A 23093-nucleotide genomic window follows, 5' to 3' on the forward strand; every position below is an offset into this window, starting at 1 on the left:
TCTATTCTATCCTCCCAACAAGCATGGAAGTCTATCCCGTCACAATACAATCCTGTAACTCTCTCGCGCGTTGGCCCCAGACCTGTGTCGCATTCTATAATTTGGCCTGCTTCTGGTTTGAAAAAACGGCCTTATCATGCACGCACGTAACACACAGCTTCCCGTTCACATAAATCTTGCCCATAATGTTTGCCGTATTCCGCCCGGCAGCTTGAACCTCGCAGTCCACGATCGCTTTACTGCCCATAGGAACCGGGCGCAAGTAACTCATGGTGATGGTCCTGCTGACGTGCCCGCCATCCAGGAATCCGTCCCTCGCAATCGTCAGGAGCGCCGTGCTCGTCAGGTTATCCAGCAACGTCGCCGCGGCGCCGCCGTGCAGGTTGCCGGACTTGTTGCACAGCTCCGGTCCGATCTCTAGACTCCATTTGACGGTATTCGGCTGAGCGTCGAGCAGTTCCAGGTTGGCGTGTTGGAGTGAGTGTGTGTCGAAGCCGAAGTAATTGGGGTCATTGAGGATTTCCTTCTCGAGACCCAAAACGCGTTCGCGGAGCGGCAAAGAGAGGAAGTTTTGGATCTGGAAGACTTTCCTGTGGGGATTTATTCTGTTGGTTTCTGACATGATTGAGATTGTAGAAGAAGAGTCCCCAGGCCTTGAACTGTGTGCTTGAATGGGCTTTGGTTGGCTGCTGATATTCCGGCACCAAGGTCGAGTCGCAAGTAAGCGTGTATCTCTGTTTCCCAAAGCCGTTCAAGAGATTGAATGGGAAGAGAATTTCAAGGTTGCAATATCGTAGTTTGATCGGGGTCTATCAGAACCAGCAACGCAGCGAGGTATAAAGTGACTCGATCTCAGCGAAGACGTTGGCTGAAGTTGTTTAAGGCATGCAGGGCGTAGAAAAGGGAACGACCAAATTGTCAGTTGCCGAGGTTCAATTTGCTCAGCCGTTGCACGTGGAGATAAGATAAGGGGACTTGGTGGGAGGGCACCAGCGCAGTTCAGCCTCCGCCATTGCGCAGTCTTGCGCAGTCAGCCTTCCCTCTGGCCCTGGTCGAAGTAGCACCAAATCACATAGCCATTGGCCCAGACGAATGTCGCCCTCCCCTCTTGGGATGCATGATTACGGTGCAACACAGTCGACTCCATACAGTAAATGCCAATCAATTGACGGCTCGAGGGTAATTAGCGGTCATGTTCGAGGCGCGTCTTGGACTCTCGGACCCAGACTTGGGCTAAGGATAGTGAGGCTGATGCGCATTCCAGTCCCCATCGTTGTGAACACCGTCAACGTTGCCTTTCCTCCATATCCACTCCCTCGATCCATCTTTGTTTCAGCCTTTCAGCCGATCACCGACACGGCCCTGAGTACCCCCTTTCTTGAATATGGTCTGGTTGGAAGAGTGGTGTTATTGTCACGACGATGGACGAGGACGACAATGTCGATAATGCTACCTCTTCCGAGAACAACAAACCATCCAGACGGGAGCGGCTCAAGGGAGCACTGGCCCGGACGAAGAGCAAGTTCAAAAAGAACAATAATGATACCAACGAAGAGGGAGATCTTCCTGATGACGTGAACGAGTTTTTGGCTGCGGGCAGGACATCTACCTCGAGCTGGCCATCGCACGGAGACAGCCTTCCGCATCCTATACCTACGAGCATCACCACCACCCCCCTTGACCAGAACTCTCCGACCTCTACACGGCCATCGACGTCCGATTCATTCACCAATCCCTCTGCCTCTCAACGTTCACCGAAAAAGCTCCCTGTCCCAAGAATTGACGTCTCCAACGCGCAACGTTGGCCCCGAGCCCAGCCCATTGGAACCTCAGAGCAGGACATCAACGACTTCTTGCGTCCAGAATACCAGGGGCGTAGTCAGTCAGTCAGCTCGCTCTCTACCAAGCCTAAGCGCAAGGGGCGTGGTAGGGGACTAAGTGTCTCCTTCATCGAAGCTCCCCCGGTCATTATTGGCGAGGGCGGGGACGATGCGCCTACACCTCCAGTCGAGATCTCAAAGGCGAGACAAAGAGCTAGATCTGCATCACCAATGCCAAACCGTGGTCAGTCTCAATCGCGTGACCACTCGAGAAGTCCAATGAATGGGGCATCCGAACAACGACGTGCTCCCCCTCCTCCCCCTCCGCGCCTGGCACATGCACCCCCAGACGTTCTGCGGCCTAGAATGCTGCAGCGAGTGCAAACAGGGAACTTCGCAGGAGGCACAATGGGGGCATCTGCCTTGGACAAAGAATTCGAAATGACGCTGCGGCTTGGGCCAAATGCAATCAACTCGCCGGTCAGCCCGGGAGGATCACCTAATACTCCAGAGCTTCTCGCTCCGAAACCGGTACGGGTCGTGCACCCGCCACCACCAGTGTTAGAAGAACCGGCTCAACCCCATGTGGTCAAAAAGGAGATACCCAATGCAGATTTGCGCAAACAATTCAGAGAAGGGGATGCGTTGCGTATGCACCTTGATAGAGAAGCGCCAGAAATCGTTGACTCAATCGCCGCCGGCGGGCCGGTGAAGAGTGACGCAAACTCTGACTAGCAAGAGTCTCAGATTTGGATATGAAAAGAGTCATGGTTAGCTGTCATACCACGGCTACGTCGATGAGTCTGTTGAGATCTAGCTGGTTGCCTCATTGATTGCGTTCAGCGCCTTGAAGCCTTGGATCAGGTCGTCAAGCAAATCTTTCTCGTCCTCAATCCCGATACTAACCCTCAGGAGATCTTTCTCCACTGTCGAATCCGTCATTGTCCTCCACTCAATCAAGCTCTCAATTCCACCTAGACTGGTCGCGTGATGGAAGAGATGGAGTTTGCTAGGCAGTGCCCTCGCTAGCTCCTGGGATTTTAAAACGATGGAGAAGACCGGGCCATAGCCATTGGGCATCTGTTTCTTCAACCAAGTCTTGTAATCTTTGGTTTGCAGACTCGCATGATGGACTTCCTTGACAACAGACTTGATGATTTCTGCGTCAGACAGAGACAGGCCGGTGCCGACAGTGTGACCCGTCAGAGCGCCGTCGAGGGCGTCAACTATCCTCTTTGCCGATTCACTCTGCTTCATGACTCGGAGCTCCAGCGTCCGAATACTCCTCACCCCGAGCCATCCTTCCAAACCGCCCATCACGGAGCCCAGATACACTCGATCCTGCAACATCTTTGGAATCCACTCCTTCTGTTTTACTGCCAGCACACCACAAAGCATATCCGAGTGGCCACCAATGTACTTGGTGCCCGAATGCATGACCACGTCTGCACCGTGCTTGAAGGGGTCCTGCAGGGGTGGCGGTGCAAACGTGGAGTCCACGCTGAGGTATGCACCTCGTGAATGCGCAATGTCGGCGTAATGCTGGATATTGAACGCCAGCCCTGTAGGGTTCACCGGGGTCTCCAAGTGCAGAAGATCCCCCTCTTGTAAATCCTCCGGCCTGCAGTCCAGTGGAAGGAGCTGCAACCCGGAAAGTCGCTGATGGAGCCTCAACACACCATGGCATCCATGATATCCCGCCCCGATGGCCACTCTCTTTGGATTCAAGAACGTTATCAATGCGTTGAATGCCGCGAGTCCAGAAGAATATGTTAAGCAAGGGTTTTGCAACAGCACGCCCAGGATCGTTTCCAAGCGCGATGTACTGTGTGTCGTGTGACGAGAGTAATTGTGTTCCGTGGGCGCAAAAATGGGCTCAGCTCGTTCATGATATGGACGAAGTTGCGAAGGGTTTTTGTCGTAACGGAAGGTAGTGGAGACGTGAATTGGAGGGGCTACATCGTCGACAACGTTGAGAGGGTCGTCGGCGTGGATGGCTAGGGTCGAAGGAGAGAGGGAGGCTAGGTCTAAGTGTTCGGACAGGCCTTCGAAGTCTCGAGAATCGGCAGAGGTGGGCGCAGGTTGAGGAAGTTCAGAAGAACTATTCCCGCAACGAAGCAGTGACCCGTTGGTGGTGGCCATATCTGGAGGGTGTCTGTGAGATGTGATGAATCAAAGTCTATACCGAGTACCTCGTAGTAGAGGGAGAGTTCAGAGAAGAGCAACGTCAATGTGAAAACGAATGATTAGCACGCGCCCTCCCATTGACAAGTTTGTGGATAACGTGCTTGACGCAGGGATTTCAATTGTTCAATGCCAGCAGCGGGGAAGCCCGTGTGCGCTGGTCGCGGGTTGCTGCGTATCGCGGTACCATCGCTTGCCAACTGACGCCTATTATCCATCTGAGGGGTGCCCGTCGCGTGGTCAGAAAAATTGTTATATAAGCTCGCTTGAACTACAGTTTGTAGGTATTGTTGGGTGCCTGCTCCCAGGAACAAGGTCGACTTTCAGACCGCCCTAGCGAGCTACGTAGGCAATTGGCCCTTTCATTTGTTGTGTTACACAATGCGCTGTTTCCAAGAGAGCTTCTCAAGTTGTCTACAGTTTGCCCAGGTCAAACAACCATGAGCATGAGATGCACAGATTTTGTCCGATGATACTAACATCGTGTCTTCATGACCTTTGAGCAAAGCCCCGCGTGTCTGCTGTCCCTGCAGAGTATTTCTCATCGTCCCCAAGGATCGTTTCCACAATGGATGTGTTCATTGCGAACCTCGATTCCAAGGTTACTAGAGACAAGTTGAAAGATTCCCTGACTCCCATTCTCTCCGAATATCAGATTCATGTCTTCCATGTTCAAAAAGCAGTCGGCAAGAAGTTTGCGACACTCACAATTGCAGATACTTCGAAAGCCCAGAGACTCCTCTCCAGAGCTCGCGCCGCCCCAGCTCTTCTCTCATCTCCGTCCGGACGACATGCAGTGTTTGACATAAGTCGAAAACCTGTGGATCCTCATTGGTTGCGTGTTCTGCGCAAAGAAGAGAAGGACCGACAGAACATCCAAGCATGGCAGAAGTCTTCGAAGCTCGCTGCAGAGACCCAATCACTTGAACGGGAGCCAGGGCTGAAAATCACAAAACTACAGTGTGGACGTTGGGAGACGATGACAGGAAGGACCACATTCGTGCCCTACTTCGAGCTTTCGGCAGAAGGCAGCCTGAGAAGAGACAGACGAGCGCTGGTGGTACAGGTCAACACGACTCCTTCCAAACGCCATGATCTCGTAATAGATCTGTCCTGCATACTCGCTTTCGCCCTAAGACGCACCAATGCCCCTAGCACTTTAATAATCACCCTGGTAGCTGCACCAAGAATCTACGAGAATGAGGTGCCTGCGGCACCTGCGATACCTGCGACCCATTCGACATTGACCGAGATGGTGGCAACTTTACACCTAGACCCGCAGCCAGTTAGGAGATTTCGTGAGTGCACACTACCGGGGTTGGAATCTGCTGTCGTTGGCAGTTGCTTGACATACAGCATGATCGTGTCGGTAGATGGCTTCAAGCTGGAGCACCGCATCAAGGCAATGACCCATCACCGATTTCCTATCACGATATTGCCTGTTCATCCGGATGCCCCTCTCCCTCCTCGACAGGTCAAGTTTGCGCCACGGTTGTCCGGGCTGGCAGCACGTATCGCGAATGAGAAATGTTCCTTTGCATGGAGATTCCAATTACATGCATTATGGGCCAATGGCATTCTGTCTCCAGCAGAAGTTCGGTATCTCATGCCAGCCATGACAGATCTGCTTGCCCGCTCAGGCGAACGGACCCTCATTGCGGTCTTGCGGCAGCTTAGCGTGCAACTGTCTCATACCGATGCTACCACTGATGCCTGGAAGGGTGGTGTGAGGGATGCCTGGAACACCCTTGCACAAGAATCAAGCCTTTTGTCTGGTTATGATGATGTGCAAACTCCGGGACGAGATGAGGTCTCGGTTCACCGTGTCACAGTCACTCCTACTGGCATCTATCTCTGTGGTCCGGAATTCATTTCGTCGAACAGAGTCCTGCGACAGTATCGCGCACATTCTGATTGTTTTCTGCGAGTCCTTTTCTCCGAGGAGGATGAAACGCGGATAGAATTCGATAGGGATACTTCTAACGAGCGGGTCTTCCGAGGTCGTTTCCTGTCAATTCTGCGTAACGGCTTGGATATTGCCGGTGAACACTTCGACTTCCTTGGGTTCTCGCATTCATCCTTGAGGTCACAAACATGTTGGTTCATGCGACCTTTTGTTCACGATGGTTCATTATTGTTTGCCAAAGATCTCATCAGCAAACTCGGTGACTTCAGCGTGATCAGATGTCCTGCCAAGTGCGCAGCGCGGATTGGTCAAGCCTTCTCTGAAACCACATACACCGTACGGGTAGAGCCGAGCATCGTCCAAGTGGACCCTGATGTCAAGGTCGGACGATACCTGTTTACTGACGGCTGTGGCACAATTTCGAAGTCAGTGTGGAAACTCCTCCGAGGTAATGTGGGCTCCCGGGACCAGCCTACTTCCTACCAGATTCGCTACAAAGGTGAGTAAGAGCCCATGGAGGGGCTTTGCTGACTGTTTTGCAGGAGCCAAGGGGATGCTTACAGTCGATCCGCGCCTCCAAGGAGATCAAATTCGACTACGAGAATCAATGGTAAAGTTCAATGGTAGCCCTTCTGACGAGGTCGAAATCTGTGGTACAAATGCTCGACCACTCCCTTTCAAGCTAAACCGCCAAATTATCAAAATCCTTGAGGACCTTGGGGTTCCTGCCTCGGCGTTCGAAAGACTGCAAGAACAGGCTATACAGCGATTACGTCTCAGTGCATCCTCAAGATCCGTTGCTCTCAACTTCATCAGCGAACGCCTATCTGATAGTAGCAGCGGCTTACCCGGACTTCTCAAGTATCTCGGGTACATTGGGGTTGACGCTACAGAGGACGATTTTCTACGGGAAATACTTGGAGCGCTAATCCAGATTCAACTCCGAGAAATCAAGTATCGAAGTCGCATTCTAGTCCCGGAGGCGCTCACGCTCTACGGGATCAGTGATGAGACTGGTTGGCTGAAGGAAGGTGAGGTCTTCGTCACTTTCCTGGCGGAGGACACTCGGACCCATTCCTGCCTGAGCGGGCGTGTGGCCGTTACCCGGTCTCCTGCTCTGCATCCCGGCGATGTGCAGCTCGTTCAAGCTGTAGGACCGCCTCAGAGCTCCGCTCTCTGGAATCTTCGCAACTGTATTGTCTTCAGCCAGCAGGGTTCTCGTGACCTGCCTAGCATGCTGAGCGGCGGCGACCTGGATGGCGATCTCTACAACGTCATCTATGACGACGAGCTTTTGCCAAAGAAGACTGTAGCTCCTGCGGCATATCTACCAGCACAGCCTACTGACATCGGTCGTCCGGTCACTGCAGATGATATAGCAGGCTTCTTCGTGGACTTCATGCAAAATGACCAACTTGGCAGGATTGCTGTTCTACACCAGGTTTTCGCGGACCTTGGCAGCACCTTCTCACGCAATTGTCTCCTGCTTGCAGAGTTGCACTCAAATGCAGTGGACTTTTCAAAAAGTGGCGTCCCTGTCGACCCCAAGAAGATCCCAAAAGCTCCCGCTTACAGGCCTGACTTTATGGCTCCAAGCGCGAGCACCAAGGTTGAGAAAGGTATCAAAAGACCTGAAGTGGACGTTTTACCCAGCAGCGCTCGCCATTACTACTACTATGAGTCCGATCAAATCCTGGGTTGTCTTTATCGGGCTGTGAATGAGGATACATTCTTCCAGGATCTCGAGGATGACACTTCATCGCTATTCAGCAAGGCACCTACTAATGATGTGTTAAACGATATCCGCGATTGGGTGGTGACTTACCTCGGGTACTCGCGCATCCAGGCTTTTCATACAATAGCGAGGGAATTCAGGGATTAGTAAGTTCTGCAGCAGCTACGTGGACATAAGTTAATATGCGCAGCTACGAGTCCAATATGCTGGAGATAATGTCCCAATATGCAGTCCGCCGGACCGAGCAACTCACCGAGAAAGAAGTGTTCATCGGCGCGATAATGGGTCGCTCCGGCGCAGGAAGCAAACACCAACGAGAACAATCGGACTACATGAAGGCTCAGTTCAATCGCGAACTCCGCGAAATCAAATCACGGATGGAATATCAGGCAACCGGTGACGGTGATGATGATTTTGTTTGCCTTGCTGCTGCCTGTTTAGATGTAGCTGTGAGCGAACCTAGCAAGTTTACTGTGAAGTTGAGGAGCTTTGGGTGGTTTGCTGCAGGCTTATGTGTCCCTGATATCGTGAAGGAGAAGGAGGGAAGCATCTTCAGTGCATGACGGGCGTGTGTCCAGATTGTCAGTGTCCGATGAATCATGAGCACGTTTGGGCTAATACCGAGCAGAAGAAGGGTTAGCGCTCTGAAACTGAAGGAGGGCCACGAAGCTAGCAACACAGTCCTGAGTGTGGAAAGGCGAAAGTTTGCCGGGTCTCAGTGCTTGAGAAATTCTCGTGTCCTCTTTTAGCTCATGTGCCCAACTTTCGCTTGTTCCGCCGACGATGGCGACAACGACGGATTCTCGAGATGAGGAACAGCCAAGAATAGCCTGGTCGATCATCCAGCCTGGGTCATTTCAGCCACAAAGCGGCCCACCAGCCCCATCTTCTGGGCTATATAGCACTTGGCTAACTTCCAGTTGCCTCGCTGTAAGAAAGGGAGTTCTCACACGGTCAGAGTCAGCCGGCTTTGCATTCTTCTCTTCCCAAGACATGGGCTATGGCTGGGACTCGCGATCTTCATGACCCCGCTGTCAAGCCATTGATTCGGGAACGTGAGACCAAGACTGACGAGGACCTCATGGGTCGTGTCGAAGAGACCCCAAAGAAGATGAAAGGCATCCGCATCCCTCTCACAGGTGGCCGCCACCGTGTTGAACCATATGTTTCTCTCCGTGGCCGTCAAGTACAGTACAAGCTGACCCCTCCCTGCCCCCTGCCAACACTCAAAGGCCCCTTAGTGCTGGCAGCCTTGCCAAGTCATTCCAACAATCAATCAGGTGCGACGTTAGCCCCCAACCGGTGTAATACTAGGATGTGGACTTCTCCTTTTCCTTGTTCCCCCCGCCACCCCCCCCTTGTCCTCCCTCCAACGCAATATCTCGAATACATATCCTTTCCACCAGAAAGGGAAGCGTACGACGGGCCAGGGCTTTAAGAGCCTCCATCATTCAACGTTTTATTTTGCAAGAAGCTGTGGAATAGCTTTTAGGCTTAGGCTCTACGTGACTTTACTGTATCTACTCCGCAAGGAACGCTGTTCAGAGCATTGCTTCTCTGAAAGTCCTTGTCTCCCTATTCCGGAACACGATCCTCCCTAATCATAGCGGCCCCTTTCTCTCCAATGGCATACACCGTGGCCATTGTGAAGGCGCTAAGCTCCATGGGCAACACGCTGGCATCAATGACCCTCAATCCCTTGACGCCTATCACTTTCAACCTATCGTCGACCACTTTCCCCAATGCACATGTACCGAGCGGATGGTTGATTAAGGTTACGGCCTCACGCACGATGTCCCTCGCTGTGCTCGGATCATGGACGTCTCGCCCCTCAGCCGGGTAAAGGCGTCTCTTGACGCGGGACTCGACGTGTGGGGATCGGAAGACCCGATCCGCGAACGCCAGGCCGGCGGCGAGAACGTCAACATCAGCCGGGTGCGAGAGGAGACCGTAATCGATTTCAGGCGGGGCGAAGGGATCCGCCGAGGTGATGTGGACTGAGCCCCGTGAGGCAGGGTACATCAGGACGGCTTGAAGTGAGATACAGGGGTTGGCAGGAGGCTCGGTCGCGGGTGGGCCTGGCATGAACTTGGACATGTCGGCGTGTGCATTGAGGGTGTCGCAGTAGGCGGGGATGAGGATGAACTGGACCGCCGAGGCAGTGGGGGAGGAGAGACGCGAAGCCAAGATGGCGGCTTGCTGGGCGTCAATTGGAGACGGGGCGGACGAAGGAGAGATGAGCGAGGAGACAGTCTGCTCCAGTGTGCTAGCACCCACGAGCGAGGCATATGATGTGAAGCCATTCAGGCCTGGAGCGTTGGCCAAGACACCATCACGCGACTGTGCGTACAGGGTTTGTTGAGCGGCCAGGAATGCGGGATCGAGGTAAATGCAGTCCAAGCTGATGTCCCCGTCGCGAAGTTCGTAGCTTACGTTCGTCATGACTTGTTCCTGTGCATTGGCGCCGACATGTGGGTTTTCAACCAGAGCAGGAATGCCTGCTGCGCCTAGGACGGAGACATCTCCTATGCCGGAGAGTTCCAACAGCTGTGGTGTCTGGATCGATCCAGCGCTGAGAATGACTTCTGCTTTGGCATGGACCTCATGGAGCTGGTCCTGAGCTGGTCCGTAGGCGAACCGTACACTACGGGCGTTTTTGGAGTCGTTGAGGATGACTTTGGTTGCAGTGGCTCCGGTCAGGATCCTGAGGTTGGGCCGATCGAGTATCGGCGCGATGTAGCCTGTTGCTGCGTAGCTGCGGGTGCCCTTGTTGGTACTGCGGTCAATGGAACTCAAAGATCCGTACCAGCCCTGGTGTTCGCCCGAGTACGGCTGCTTGGCCAGAGGCAGGCCAGAGGTCTCCTTCAGGGCCTCGAGGACCGCGTCTTCGGCAGAGATCCTCGTGCTCGCGAACGAGGTATGAATCGGACCCTCTCCGCGGTGGATTTCAGGATCAATGCTGGGGTAGAAGTGCGGTTCTGGGTTCGTTGGAGGATCGTGATGGTCGACCTTGTGGAAGTATGGAACCATCTCATTCCACGACCATCCTGCAATGCCCAGCTCTTTCAAGTCGTCTAGGTCGCGAGCTGAGGGGTAGCAGTAAGCCATGAAATTAATGGCGCTTGATCCTCCCAGCACTCTGCCACGGGTTACATGGTGGGCTTTGTTGCTGTTGGCTTTCTATTTCGAGTTCCGCCAGTGTCAGTTTTGTTTCTGAATATCTCCAAGCAAGGTCTCTTAATTTATCCAGCACGCACCTGAGGCACCGTCGTGAAATCCCAGGCGTAGTCCGGATTCCTCAGCAGGAATGCGAGGGTTCCTGGAGTCTCGACCAGAGGGTCTCCGAGGCGATTCTGGCCTGCTTCAATGACTCCCACACGGACACTGGGATCCTCGCTCAAGCGGGCTGCCACGACTGCGCCGGCGGTTCCACCGCCCACGACGACATAATCGAAGTCGGCTTCAAGAAAGGTCTCGAGAGAGCAACAGACTCCTGAGTCGGTAGGTTGTTTAGATCCCATCTCGTCCTGATAGATAGCTCCTATAGTTGAGATGAAATATGCGGCGAGCACCAAGTAGATATGTGTTGTGACAGGGATCAATCTTGCTCCACGCGACACATCACGGTGGGCAGGCTGTGGCAAAGTCAGGGGCAGCAGCCTGTTTGAATTCAGCATAGCCATTTCATGGGTAAGCAGCGCACAAGGTAAGCACGCTATAAGAATAAGGAATCAAGGCCAAGCAGAATTTTGTGGGGTGGCTGATGATTGATCGATATTTTGATTGGAGGGCGCCATCGCCTCTCGGTTAAATTGTAACATGGTGATATTTGGGATCTCACAACGAGTGACAGAGACAGATATCGTGCTGACTAAATGAGCAGCTTGATCCGTCGACTTTCATTGTGGGCCGGCTGCTGTTTAATGGAACGGAGGAGGCGAGAAGCAGATGGAAAGATTGAGTGCATGTAGAATAGCCATGTTGAGCAACAAGGCGAAAGGACTTACCATCTATTTCCCCATGGCTGCCCTCTCTGTGCGGGCCGTGCCATGACATTTGACAGTACTTACCAGATCGATCCAGCTGAAAACCACGGTGACAAAAGCTTTCTTTCTGATCTGAGGGTTTCAAACAATGATGGTACCCACCGGGCCTCCATTCTTGTCCCACTCACTGAGCAAGCTATGTCCCTCGAACAGCGCCAGATCCACCTGCCCAAGATTAGCAATTCCGAGCCCCAGGACAAAGGGCTAAATGTGCACGGATATAAGCTCGCTCGGTTCGGGATCATTCACTTTCCTCTTTGGATATGCCTCTCAATGGCTGCCGCCATACTGCGAACGAGGGGCTCGTTCTTCCTAGAAAGTCGTTCCTGGACGGAGAGGATTTTATTTCCGCGGACGGTAGCAGCTCCGCGCCATCCAATGCTACTTTTGCAGAAGAACGAAGGGATTTGAATCCCTCTTCTGGGATTTTAAAGGCGGTCTTACCTGGTTCTCGTGGCATGTAAAAAGAAGTTGGCCACGTTCCGGACGTTGTTCGTCACATGGTATTCGGTGCAGCCCAGAGATCTATGGAGCTCTCTGTTAGGAGCAGCCCATGAGCCACTCAGCGTGGTGCGAACAAAGGAAGATACGAGGTACACTCCGAAGAGGTTATGTACGCGGTGCGAAACCACTTCAAGGACGAGGAAGGTTTCCCGTAGACCCTAGTCACGTGAGCTCATGTGATCCGGCGAGCCCGGTTCTGGCCAGTTCAGCCAGTTCTAGTGATTCGCCGGCCCTTTCCTTCTCAGGGACAACTTCTCTGGGCCTCCAAGTTGAGAGGCAGGCTTGCAACAAAAGTTCCCTCCCAATCGACGCTCCCGAATGATTGTAATAGTCCAAGGACAAAGAAACACCTAGCGCTCAGCATCCCGAAAACTCATCTCGGAGAGTCTGAGTAAGGGTGTCTCCAATCAGCGATGTGAGATCGATAGCCAGCGCACTGCAAATTGTGCCCGCGCAAGAAGGCAACCCAGATTCTTCAGTGAAGTCACGACGCCCAGGAGAGAAATGCACCTACCTACTTCTTTCGGCCCGCCATGACCTTGGACAACTCTGAGACCGTGGTGGCTGTGATCAACTCCAGCCGAGTGGCGCAGGCAGCTTAGGGCCAAAAGCCAGAGGGACCGGGCAATGATAGGTGCATATTCAGTACAGGTGCCTCCATGGTGAACTTGAGCTGAGCCGCAGCGCGCCTTGTCGCCGTCTGCCCCGCAAGAAACATGTTTAGTTGTGTACGGGATATAAACCCCCATATGTCTGAGCAGCCCCAGTGCTCCAGCTCTACATGCTACGACCGCCCGATCCTATCCATAATATCTCTCTGGACAAGATTCACGCAATTTCGAGATGGCTATCACTTGGGTGCAAGATGCCTTTTACTCATTTTGGATCGTGGCTGTTCCTTTTTTCAACCTGAAGGAATTAGGTCTACTTTTACAAGAGAATGTCGCGAACCCGCTCTGTTGGACTCTGTTAGGCAAGTCGGATCTACCTCCAATCACGTATCGCATACGAAAGTACGTGTTGAATGGAGACGCAATGGAAGCATGGAGATTGAAAAGTTCTTACAAAGAGACGTTCGCCTTGGAAGCCGTTTCGGTGAGTTCTTCGGTTCGAACCAATGCCTCTTGAGCATTAATATATCTGTACATCACATCTAATCAGAAAATCTGTTGGAAGGCTGCCATTATCGCTCAAATAGCCATTACTATGCCCGGCCTCGCCAACTTTGGCACAATCCACTGGACTGCCACAGCCTTTGCATATACGAGCCTGGTGTATGGCCTTCTGTCGACATTCTTTTCATTTTATGTGCAGCAGACTCTGAGTGAACTGCACAGCCCGCAAGATGTTCAAGAGTGGCTCACATCACCGCGGAAACGAAATAAACTTGGCGATCTCTTCAACAGGGTTATCATCGGTCGCCACCCTCTCTTCAGTCTGTGGCCAGCTGAAGACGCGGACAGAATCCCCTCGATCACAGCCGCCGCAACTCTGACAGCACCTAGCAGACTGCTCGCCCTTTCAATCATCTCCTTGTTTATTGCGTTGGGGATTTACCTCGGCAGCATGTACACTGCGGGATTGGGTACGATGAAAGGTAGCAATGCCAACCTAGGCGTTTGGCTCTTCTTCATCATATCCTCATCTCTAGCTATTTACGAGGTATACCTGCCGCTGAATAGCAAGCGCCTGGAGCAAATTGGCCATTCGTCGGCGCACGACCCTTGGAACCAAACTCTGGTCCGGGAATCGCGCGACAGTAGCCATATTATTGAGCCGAAGGCGGCCGTTACCCCCGCCCAGACTTCACAAGCAAGAGATCTTATCAGAGAAGCGCTGAAGGCTTCAATTCGTGCACAAGAGGAAGGTCTCAAAGCGCAAAGGGCACTTCTGGAGGTACTAGATTCACGATCTGGGTTGACGGAAAGATTTTCCTTCGAGAGCAGCCCACGTGGTCAGGCTGAGCAAGCATGACTACGGCAGCGATCTAAGGGATATTTACGCTTGGACTTCAAGGCTTGAGTATGATTCCCTCACCCATTTCCGTCTCCTGCTTCAGGCCCTTCTCAGCCGCCTCCGCGAAATCTTTCAAAAAGAGCCACCTTGCCTTTTCATCCAGACGCTTCGCTTTCCAATCATTCAATGACCCGCGTGGGAAGAAGTCAATCTCGGCTTCCTTCTGAAGGAGAAACGTGTCGTGAGCAATGATCACAAAGACGTTGTCTGCGGCATCGAACTCTTCAAGATAGTGAATCGTCAAATTCGCACGGTCCGTATCGTGGGAGAAGTTCTTGGCTAGTATGTAAACTTCCTGGTCGGGTTTATGGTGGTTGAAGACATCGCAAAAAGCAGCTCCGCTCAGGCTGCCTGGACAAAATGCTCGCGACTTGATCGTGCTCGAACTCATATCCAGATCAATCTTCTTCGGGAGAGGCAAGTATTTGGTGGGACGGTACTCTCCGCCATGGTGACAGGCATCGCCACCCATGAAGATGAAACTATCAGGCGTCACTCGTGCGAGGCCGCAGACATGGCCAATTGCGTGGCCGGGTGCGTCGACGATATAGAAAGAGCCGTCGCCAAAGTAGTCCAAGGCTTTGAACCCGCCCACGGTTAGGTCGCCGGAGGCGGAGAAGTCCACCTCTACCAGCTCCCGTCCCTGCCAGTCCGACTCGCGCACCTGGCTGTTTTGATTCACCGGATATCCTGGCGTGAGAGCATCTTTGAATCCCGGCCCGACGATCAACTTCGTCGATGAGGGAAACGTGCTCGGGTCGCCGGTATGGTCGTAATGCCAATGGCTCCAGATGATGGCCTCGATGCTCTTGAGATCGACGCCTTCCCCAGTCAAGATTTCAGAAACGTTCTTCTCAACCGTCAGGCCCCATTTGTGGTCTTTGATGATGTTGACAATGCTGGGGGCCAGGTTCTCCCAATCTTTCCGTGTGCCGAGGTCAAACAGGATCTTTCGGCCCAGCGGGCCATGTTCAATGAGAAAACAGTACGACGGGCACGAGAGCTTGTCGTGGCCCGGGATACCTGGGCCCATCAATGATCCCAATGGCACTTCGATCCAGGATGTACTGTCGATTATCTTGACGGATACAGTTGAGTTCGAGGGAGGGATATTGAGGGCCGGAGGTGTCTTGGGCGGGACCATATACATACTGGCGTCCTGGTTGGAAGGCATCTTGGAACACGGCAATGACAACAGTCAATCTCTCTAGCGATGCAGTCGGGTGTAGTGATTTGAAGAGGGGACGCCAAAACAGCCTATTTATACGCTTTTAAATTCTGTCAGCTGGCTGTTCCAACTATATATATATATATATTTACACAACAGGTAGGCGTGCAAATCCTTCAACACCGGCCTGTCATTTCGGAAAAGCAATCTCCAGCGCCAGATCCCCCGCGACCGTGTTCTCCTCCTTCTCTTTTCCCCACTGGAGGCATTTGGTTCCCCTCAGTCCCAGCTCATCCCCTTACCAAGGCGATTTTTTTTTTTTGACAAAACCGAGCATTATGGATCTTGGGACCATAGCTATAGCTTAATCAAAAAGCTATAGCCGAACATCTCATATCGTAGCACATGCCGGAGAATGATGTACGATGCCGAGGACGGTCCAAGCAAGAGAGCGTTTTGGCTCTCTACATTACCCAGCAGATATAACTTTTACGAGGGATCCGCCACCCCCAAAACGCCGGCCAGAAAAACGACTGGGCACACCAGCAAGCCGTCCGAAGAGTCGGAGATAACGGGTCTTTCCAATTTGTCCCCGAGAAAAATGTTTAATGACCCAACTTTGGCATTCCATTCCAATTATTGACCTTGTCCCTCGAGCAGCGGTTTCAGCCTCTTGACCATTCCGTCGAGATTGTTGGATATTACATTACAAGTTGCTGGAACGAGGTAAGTTAGTCAGATACCATTCACCAGGTGTGGTTTCGATCCGGGCAGGGGAAAGGTGCATCAATATCATTCACTCCGGAGCAACATACCAGGCCAGACCCATCTCTCCCTGATCATGTCCCTGTAGATCATGATCGGCAGCAGCTCTCTTTGGATCGGCTTTTCGTATTTATATTCGCTCTCGGCGACGATCTCGTCCATCATGGTGGTGATGACGAGCTCTTCTGGTCCGGGAATCTCCGAGAGGTGCCGACCAAGGAGGTACCAGCACATCAACAGACCTAAACTCACGTCAGTACGGCTCTGTAGTACCTAAAGGACTGGGGGCTCTCTCTTTTGCCGTGAGAACTTACTTCCTTCATAAGCGGCCAACGGCGCGTAGCATGGGTAGTTCAAGCACGAAGTCTTCAACAGGTAGCCCAGTCCCAAGCGGACACGGACCAGCAGACACCTGCAGGCTCGGACTATCGCTTTCATCAGGTCAGGAGGATTGTCGAAGTGATAGAGCCTTCCCATCCGGCTCCGAGAGACCTGGTCGACTGGTAGCAGGGCGAGCGTCTTCATTTCGTTCATCTGCACGTTCGCGTATAAGCGGTAATATGCGGAGTTGAGCACGACAAGCGCGTCGGCCATCAGCGGGCCCTGGGGTGCATCCGGGACAGTCGTCGCATGTGGATGGGTTCTCCACGCCTCTTCCCATGTATGCAGCGCCAGTTTGAGGGATTCCTCATCCGGAGGTGGGGTCGCGACCGTCCCTGTGTGGTTTCCAAGGCGAAGTGTGCATATATGGGAGAGAATGACACTGATCAGTGTCAACAGGCCGAACGGACTGATCGTGTCGTCGAGCGGAGTTCCCGAGAGAAGTTGCCTGAAACAATCCACAGAAGAAGTCGTCACTCGTGGTGAATTCTGCCAGCTGATGCCGCCAGCCGACCACAATTCCTCCGAGCAGGGCAGCGCTCCATCAAACTCGGCGCTCGAGCTCCTCAACACCGCATTATCTTCGTTACAGAGCAAGACTGCTCTGAGGACTGTGGTCCAAGCCACGCACCTGGCCAAGTCAGTGGGGGGAATGGAAACGAGGATCACAAACAAATATGCAAGAGAAAATTGGTGAAATACTCACCTGATCATACTCTCGCGAAACACCCAACCTGCCCAGTCATGCGCAGAAACTTTTGTAGCCTCCACAGAAGCTTCGCGGCCGAGCTATGGTGGATTAGCTGGCGCATCATTACAAGACTAGGCCAAATCGCCGGAATTGAAGGCACATACCACGTGCAGTCTGGTGAATGACAGACGAGCCTGCCGCTGAATCCGACTGTCGCCTCCGAAGAGCCCGAACTGGCAGGTAAGGAGTCTCGTCTGCAATTCCCAGAGTTGAAACCCCGAGTCCCTTTGGCCAGCAATTACCAGATCTTCGTTCTGCGATGCGGCCCAGGTGTTAGATCCTGGGTCATTGACGTTTCTGAAACTGGTTACAAAAAGTCCATTTCTTGCGTACCTCGCTCAACAGCTTCAAGACCGCGTAGTATAAGCGGATGCTGACCTCTTGTTCATTCAAGTAGACGGCGCCGCACGCCATTGCAGCGAGCAAAAGAGGTGCTAGTTGCAGGCATAATTAGAGCTGAGAGCACGACCATAGCTTCCGGTCAGAGAGGATGCCTTTTCCTACCTTGAATTGTGCCGATCGAGAAAGTTTGCGGATGGATAATCGGGCAATGTGGCGCAAAGTGCTTGAAAAATCCTCGCACGAGCCTGATCACCATATAGCTGGTTGGGAATACGAAATCGCTGAGTCGATTCTCGATGTCAAAGAGTTGTAGGTTGACCTTTGCCTGTTCAATTTCAGAGGGAATCAATCCCAGGAACAAACCAGAAGATTGGTATTCTCCATTGTCTGGATCACCATTCCTTGCTAATATGTTCCTGGTTGTGTCTTCGGACCACGGAAGGGCGTAGAATGGTTCATCCCACGGCCATTGGATAAAAGCATCATCTAGGAGCGGGAAGTTCATCTGAGGCTGAGGAGCGACTTCTGCATTTGCTGCTGGGGCTTGCACACGGTCCAAGATTGGAGCTTTCCATCCCCGATCGAGACCCAGCTCGAAGGCGTTGACGTTGGCGCCGACGGCGGCACTCTGTGCGTTCAGGAGCGTGGACAACGAAGGGAGAACCTCTGGGATGACCTGGTTGTTCACTAAGCTGTTCGTATCCCTATTGTTGTTGTCGTTTGGTGGATGCTCTTCCACGATCTGGCCGTTTAGGTCAAAATTGGAGTCGGTGGATGATGCGTCTGGATTAATGCAAGGTACTTGTCCTGCATGTGCGTCTGCTGGCCCCCCAGCTCCACGATGAAGAACTCTCATGTGTCGCGAGATGACATCCTTGCGTGCGGACGTGAGACCGCATATTGGACAAGCATGTGGTCTCTGCCACCGATCTGCTTGGATACCATTCAATTGGTCAGCTCGGCAACTTACCAATGGTGACATGTTCAAAGGGGACCTCGAAAGATTTGCTTACGACCAAGCTCGTGGCGTCGACAATGCTCCTTTCGCGTAAAGGACTCTCCACAGACGTTGCAAAGATAGCGACGTTCTTTCTGGCTTCGCGTCACGCCGTTCCTGCGCGGCTTGAAGAACCTCAGCTCCTCTGCCAGTGGGGCCCAAGTAGTGGGAAAGGCTGACACAGCTCCTGTGGCCATGATAGCTGATTTCTTCGGTAGCTAAGCTTGAGTGGGTGAGGACTGGGGAAAAGACAACAACAAAATGCTCTGAGCGGAGAAGGGACAAACTGCTTGCCTCGGGTTTCGGGTGACATTTTCAGGGACGCCCATTACCCCAGAGGGGCTCCACGCGTAGGCAAGAGCCGGGGAATCAAGCAATGAGAAGGCCTGGTCAAGTCGTATGCCTAAACATTTCAGTCCTGCCTATGTTAGGGTTGGTGAATGGACAGATTTCCCCCCTTTTTTCGCGGGGGAAACTTGGACCCTGGAATCTGCCGAGTGGGGATTAACTTGAGGTACTATGTCGGGCCTGGGTATGTCAGGACTTTGGTTGTGCACGGTAATACCGAGAATCGCATAGATCGCCAATCCAGACTCAAGGTCCCCATACTTGCATGGTTGCTTCCCCTCCCTCGTTGCTGCTCGCCGGTCAGCTGCTTGAATTTGCTAGAAACCCTCTGCTGCTCAACGCGTCCCCCACCAAGGACATTGGGGTCGAAAGGGAAGTGGTCGGCTAAGACGGCGAGGGGATGCCTTCTCGATGGAAGAGTGAATAAATACTATTTCCAAACCTTCCCCGAGAGGCGCCAGACGTCCATAAGTTCGCTATTTTGGCCCCAAGATACGTGATCATTTGGGAGACCTCATCGTCGCGCTGAAGAAATCATTCCCGAATCTCTCTATTTCACCTCATCCAGTACAAAATGCCGGGCCGACTTGAAGGCAAAGTTGCGATTGTCACCGGCGGCGGAAGCGGTTTTGGAAAGGCCATTTCAGCAAAGTTCATCCATGAAGGGGCCAAAGTACTCATCGCTGAGATGAACCCTGAGAGCGGGCAGGCAGTAGCGAAGGAACTTGGGTGCGCGGCTGTCAAGGCTGATGTGACTAACCGTGAAGATTGGAAAACCGTGTTACAGAAGTGCATTGAATTGTATGGCGGCCCGGATATTGTCGTTAACAATGCTGGGACATGCTATTCAAACCAGGTGGGCTCCTAGGCGACAACCAACTGCCCCGACGGTGGCGCCATGCTGATATTGAGACCCCTTAGCCATCCGAGGAAGTTCCCGACCATGAATTCGATCTCGTCTGTGCTGTCAACTTTAAATCGATCTATCTGTCGGTGGCCGTCATCGTGCCGTGGATGAAGGAACACAAGGGCGGGGGTTCTTTCATCAATATCGCGTCCACTGGGGCCACCAGACCAAAACCGCGGCTTACATGGTACAATGGCACCAAGGCTGCAGTTTGCTGTGCGTCAAGATCGCTGGCACAGGAGTATGCCCCTAACAATATCCGATTCAATTCGATATGCCCGCAATTCGCGAGCACCGGACTGTAAGGACTGCGAGTTCAAAGCTGGGTGGACCACTGGCTGATGCTTGCTCTTTATCTAGTTCTCACAAATTCCTCGGAAAGGAAAACACTCCAGAGAATCGCGCCTACTTTGTGTCTTTGATTCCATTGGGAAGATTGACCGATGTTACGGATATTGCCAACGGTTGCTGCTACCTTGCAAGTGATGAGGCAAGCTACATCACAGGCACGGAATTGGTCATTGACGGCGGTCGAAGTGCATAAAGGCTTTGGACCCAAGTGGCCATGGCGAGAGCGCGGCGAAGTGAGGATGCGGCTTCCAGCAGATAAGCAAGCTTGATATGTCTACTTGACTACATGTATGTACCGCCGTGGTATTCCACATACCCAGGACGTAGAACAGAATGACCGCTACCATATTCACCGCTCTGAGAATCCGAGTCCTGATCAACTAATAGGTGGAGATCATCTGCGCACATGGTGATTTTGGTCCACGACTGTCTCTCTGCTGTACCCTACTGGTCTCGAGTACTTCCTAAAAAGACAGCACTCACACGTGGTCTGGAGATCTTTCTCCGCGCTGGACGACTCAGGAGACTCCGGCCAATCTCCGCTTCAGCCCCCGCTTTCCCCACTCGAACTATTGGCTCGAGGTATGGGTGTGGATAAATATCATTTACCCAAAGTTGTACAGAGTACGTCCGCTGCACAAAGGAGCTACAGGCTGGTCGGTGGCTGGGAGCTTTGGGCCTTGCCACAATGCGCCCCTTCCAAATGGCCGATGTTCGGGGGAGGCTGGATTGGTACACCGGCTCCGATAGGAGAGCAGGGATGAAGTACTGATAGTGGGAACAGAGATATATCTTGGCCATCTGTGCTCTCGATATCACTCCTATCTCGCCTTCACGTTCCTGACTGGTCGGCGTCATTGTATAACGTTCCACGATTACCTTCCTTATCCCTACGAATACTGCTACCTGGTAGTTTCGTTTCCCTGCTGGGTGGAAGCCTCATATACCCTCAAACGCGAGGGACGCCGTACACATATTTTCTTCCCAGCAAGATGGCAGCCGGACAGCGGAAGGGGTGGTTCAAAGATCAGATCAGACTCGTGAGCATTTTGGTAAGTGAGACAGGATCCAGACTCAAGTTCAAGCATCCATCTCGGACAATGGGCAATTGGATGTTTTATCCGAAAGAAATAGATGGCTTCAACGGTCTAACCGTTCCTTGGGACAGATTACAATCTACATTTCCCTGGGATCTTTCACCTATGGCTACTGCAGCTCCATCATCGCCACCACCTTGGGCCAACCGGACTTCTTCAAATACCTGCACCTTGCCACTGAAGGCCCCGGTTTGTCTCATACAAATGCCATAACCGGTGCTATGAACGGCCTGTTTCAGGCCGGTGGCTTTATCGGAGCACTCTCTATCGGACCTCTCTGTGACAAGTTTTCACGACGAGGCGGAATTGGAATTGCGGCTGCCACCTGCTTGGTCGGCGGAGCCTTGCAATGCGGATCCGTTGATGTTGGCATGTTCTTGTTCGCGAGAGCATTGACAGGTATGACAGCCCCTACATCACACGAGCTTGACAATGAAGGAAACGCTCACTAGAGCAGGAATTGGAACTGGCATGATTGTGTGTGGAGTACCTCTCTACCAAAGCGAAGTTGCTCCGCCTCATACTCGTGGTGTCTTTGTCGGAGTCCATGGAGCTTTGCTCTGCACTGGTTATTCCGTGGCCGGTTGGGTTGGCTACGGCTGCTATAGCTACACTGGACAATTTCAGTGGCGCTTCCCACTTGCCGTCCAATGCTTTGCACCCGTAATGCTCCTTGCTGGATTGTTCTTCATCCCAGAGAGCCCCCGTTGGTGTAAGTCGCTATCTCCTCAAGCTCGAGCTCGAGCATCCATCCCTGACTGACACATTACAGTGGCCCTCCACGACAAACACGATCGCGCTTACAAGGTTATGGAGCAGCTCCACCGTGACCCTCAAGATCCAGAGGGTATCCTCGTCAAGGAGGAATTCTACGCCCTGCTGAAACAACTAGAACTTGAGAAACTTGGTGGAGGAGGGGGATACAGAGCACTTTTCACCGGCTGGCCGAACCGAAAGCGCCTGCTGTTGGGGTTCTTCACCGTTTTTGGTGGCCAATGCACTGCAACCATCGTTATTAACAATTACGGCGTCATTTTGTACACGGCTCTAGGATATGTGGCACCAACTACCCTTGCGTTTACGGCGGGCTGGGTCACCGTCGGAGTTGCCGGAAACGCAATCAGCGCGTTGATAGTTGATCGAGTGGGACGCGTGAGGCTGATGAGTAAGTATCGCGATCACAACGGGAGTCCTTTGAACTAATCAATGACAATAACAGTAATCGGATTTTCCGGGTGCCTTATGGCTCTCATTCTCGAGATGGCCTTGTTAGCCACTTACAAAGGAACGACCAACAAGGCAGGCCTTGCCGCAGCTGTCTCCTTCCTCTTTATTCATGTCGCCTTCTACAGTTCTTGTATCGACGCCGTGACATATATCTACTGCACGGAAATATTCCCAAACCACTTACGTGCCAGAGGTTCATCCATCTCCGTGTCTGGTCTTTTCTTCGCTACCGTCATCTACACCTGCGCCGCTCCGACCGCCTTCACCAATATTGGCTGGAAGTACTACATCGTTTTCGCCGTTACGACCGCCATGATAGTTGTCGCCTTGTGCCTTTGGTGGCCAGAGACGAAGGGGTTGTCCCTCGAGGAAATCAGCGCCCTCTTTGGTGAGGAAGTCGCCGTGGATGTAGGACACATGACACAGGAACAGAGGGACGCCCTCGACGAGAAAATCATTGCACAACAAATTGAGGGAGTGGGCGAGGCAGGAAATGAGAAACCCTAACAGTCTGTACTGCAGCCTGAAACTCCAAAATGTACTCCGAA

General features: G+C 52.7%; 10 protein-coding genes across 10 annotated transcripts; 5 read left to right on the forward strand and 5 right to left on the reverse strand.

The window, feature by feature from the left end:
- Positions 1-94: 94 nt before the first annotated feature.
- A1O5_10308 (uncharacterized protein) lies at positions 95-622 on the reverse strand (the record flags this gene model as incomplete). Its single annotated transcript, XM_007750884.1, has 1 exon — positions 95-622. One exon carries the CDS (start codon positions 620-622, stop codon positions 95-97), a length of 528 nt encoding a protein of 175 aa, XP_007749074.1.
- A 799-nt stretch (positions 623-1421) lies between these two features.
- A1O5_10309 (uncharacterized protein) lies at positions 1422-2555 on the forward strand (the record flags this gene model as incomplete). The annotated part of the gene is made up of 1 exon (XM_007750885.1): positions 1422-2555. The coding sequence occupies one exon, from the start codon at positions 1422-1424 to the stop codon at positions 2553-2555; it is 1134 nt and encodes a 377-aa protein (XP_007749075.1).
- Positions 2556-2633: 78 nt separating this feature from the next.
- A1O5_10310 (uncharacterized protein) lies at positions 2634-3962 on the reverse strand (the record flags this gene model as incomplete). The annotated part of the gene is made up of 1 exon (XM_007750886.1): positions 2634-3962. One exon carries the CDS (start codon positions 3960-3962, stop codon positions 2634-2636), a length of 1329 nt encoding a protein of 442 aa, XP_007749076.1.
- Positions 3963-4572: 610 nt separating this feature from the next.
- On the forward strand, positions 4573-8208 carry A1O5_10311 (uncharacterized protein; the record flags this gene model as incomplete). The annotated part of the gene is made up of 3 exons (XM_007750887.1): positions 4573-6409; positions 6453-7791; positions 7836-8208. The coding sequence occupies 3 exons, from the start codon at positions 4573-4575 to the stop codon at positions 8206-8208; spliced, it is 3549 nt and encodes a 1182-aa protein (XP_007749077.1).
- A 1012-nt stretch (positions 8209-9220) lies between these two features.
- A1O5_10312 (uncharacterized protein) lies at positions 9221-11328 on the reverse strand (the record flags this gene model as incomplete). Its single annotated transcript, XM_007750888.1, has 2 exons — positions 9221-10825; positions 10903-11328. 2 exons carry the CDS (start codon positions 11326-11328, stop codon positions 9221-9223), a joined length of 2031 nt encoding a protein of 676 aa, XP_007749078.1.
- Positions 11329-13038: 1710 nt separating this feature from the next.
- Positions 13039-14169, forward strand: A1O5_10313 (uncharacterized protein; the record flags this gene model as incomplete). Its single annotated transcript, XM_007750889.1, has 2 exons — positions 13039-13290; positions 13357-14169. The coding sequence occupies 2 exons, from the start codon at positions 13039-13041 to the stop codon at positions 14167-14169; spliced, it is 1065 nt and encodes a 354-aa protein (XP_007749079.1).
- A 37-nt stretch (positions 14170-14206) lies between these two features.
- On the reverse strand, positions 14207-15385 carry A1O5_10314 (uncharacterized protein; the record flags this gene model as incomplete). The annotated part of the gene is made up of 1 exon (XM_007750890.1): positions 14207-15385. The coding sequence occupies one exon, from the start codon at positions 15383-15385 to the stop codon at positions 14207-14209; it is 1179 nt and encodes a 392-aa protein (XP_007749080.1).
- A 786-nt stretch (positions 15386-16171) lies between these two features.
- A1O5_10315 (uncharacterized protein) lies at positions 16172-18600 on the reverse strand (the record flags this gene model as incomplete). Its single annotated transcript, XM_007750891.1, has 6 exons — positions 16172-16386; positions 16459-17156; positions 17232-17314; positions 17381-17530; positions 17610-17710; positions 17781-18600. The coding sequence occupies 6 exons, from the start codon at positions 18598-18600 to the stop codon at positions 16172-16174; spliced, it is 2067 nt and encodes a 688-aa protein (XP_007749081.1).
- A 937-nt stretch (positions 18601-19537) lies between these two features.
- On the forward strand, positions 19538-20414 carry A1O5_10316 (uncharacterized protein; the record flags this gene model as incomplete). Its single annotated transcript, XM_007750892.1, has 3 exons — positions 19538-19819; positions 19885-20171; positions 20231-20414. The coding sequence occupies 3 exons, from the start codon at positions 19538-19540 to the stop codon at positions 20412-20414; spliced, it is 753 nt and encodes a 250-aa protein (XP_007749082.1).
- A 799-nt stretch (positions 20415-21213) lies between these two features.
- A1O5_10317 (uncharacterized protein) lies at positions 21214-23052 on the forward strand (the record flags this gene model as incomplete). The annotated part of the gene is made up of 5 exons (XM_007750893.1): positions 21214-21273; positions 21390-21717; positions 21773-22030; positions 22091-22483; positions 22538-23052. The coding sequence occupies 5 exons, from the start codon at positions 21214-21216 to the stop codon at positions 23050-23052; spliced, it is 1554 nt and encodes a 517-aa protein (XP_007749083.1).
- Positions 23053-23093: the final 41 nt, after the last annotated feature.

Source organism: Cladophialophora psammophila, assembly GCF_000585535.1.
Source record: "Cladophialophora psammophila CBS 110553 chromosome Unknown aczJe-supercont1.19, whole genome shotgun sequence".
NCBI lineage: Eukaryota > Fungi > Ascomycota > Eurotiomycetes > Chaetothyriales > Herpotrichiellaceae > Cladophialophora > Cladophialophora psammophila.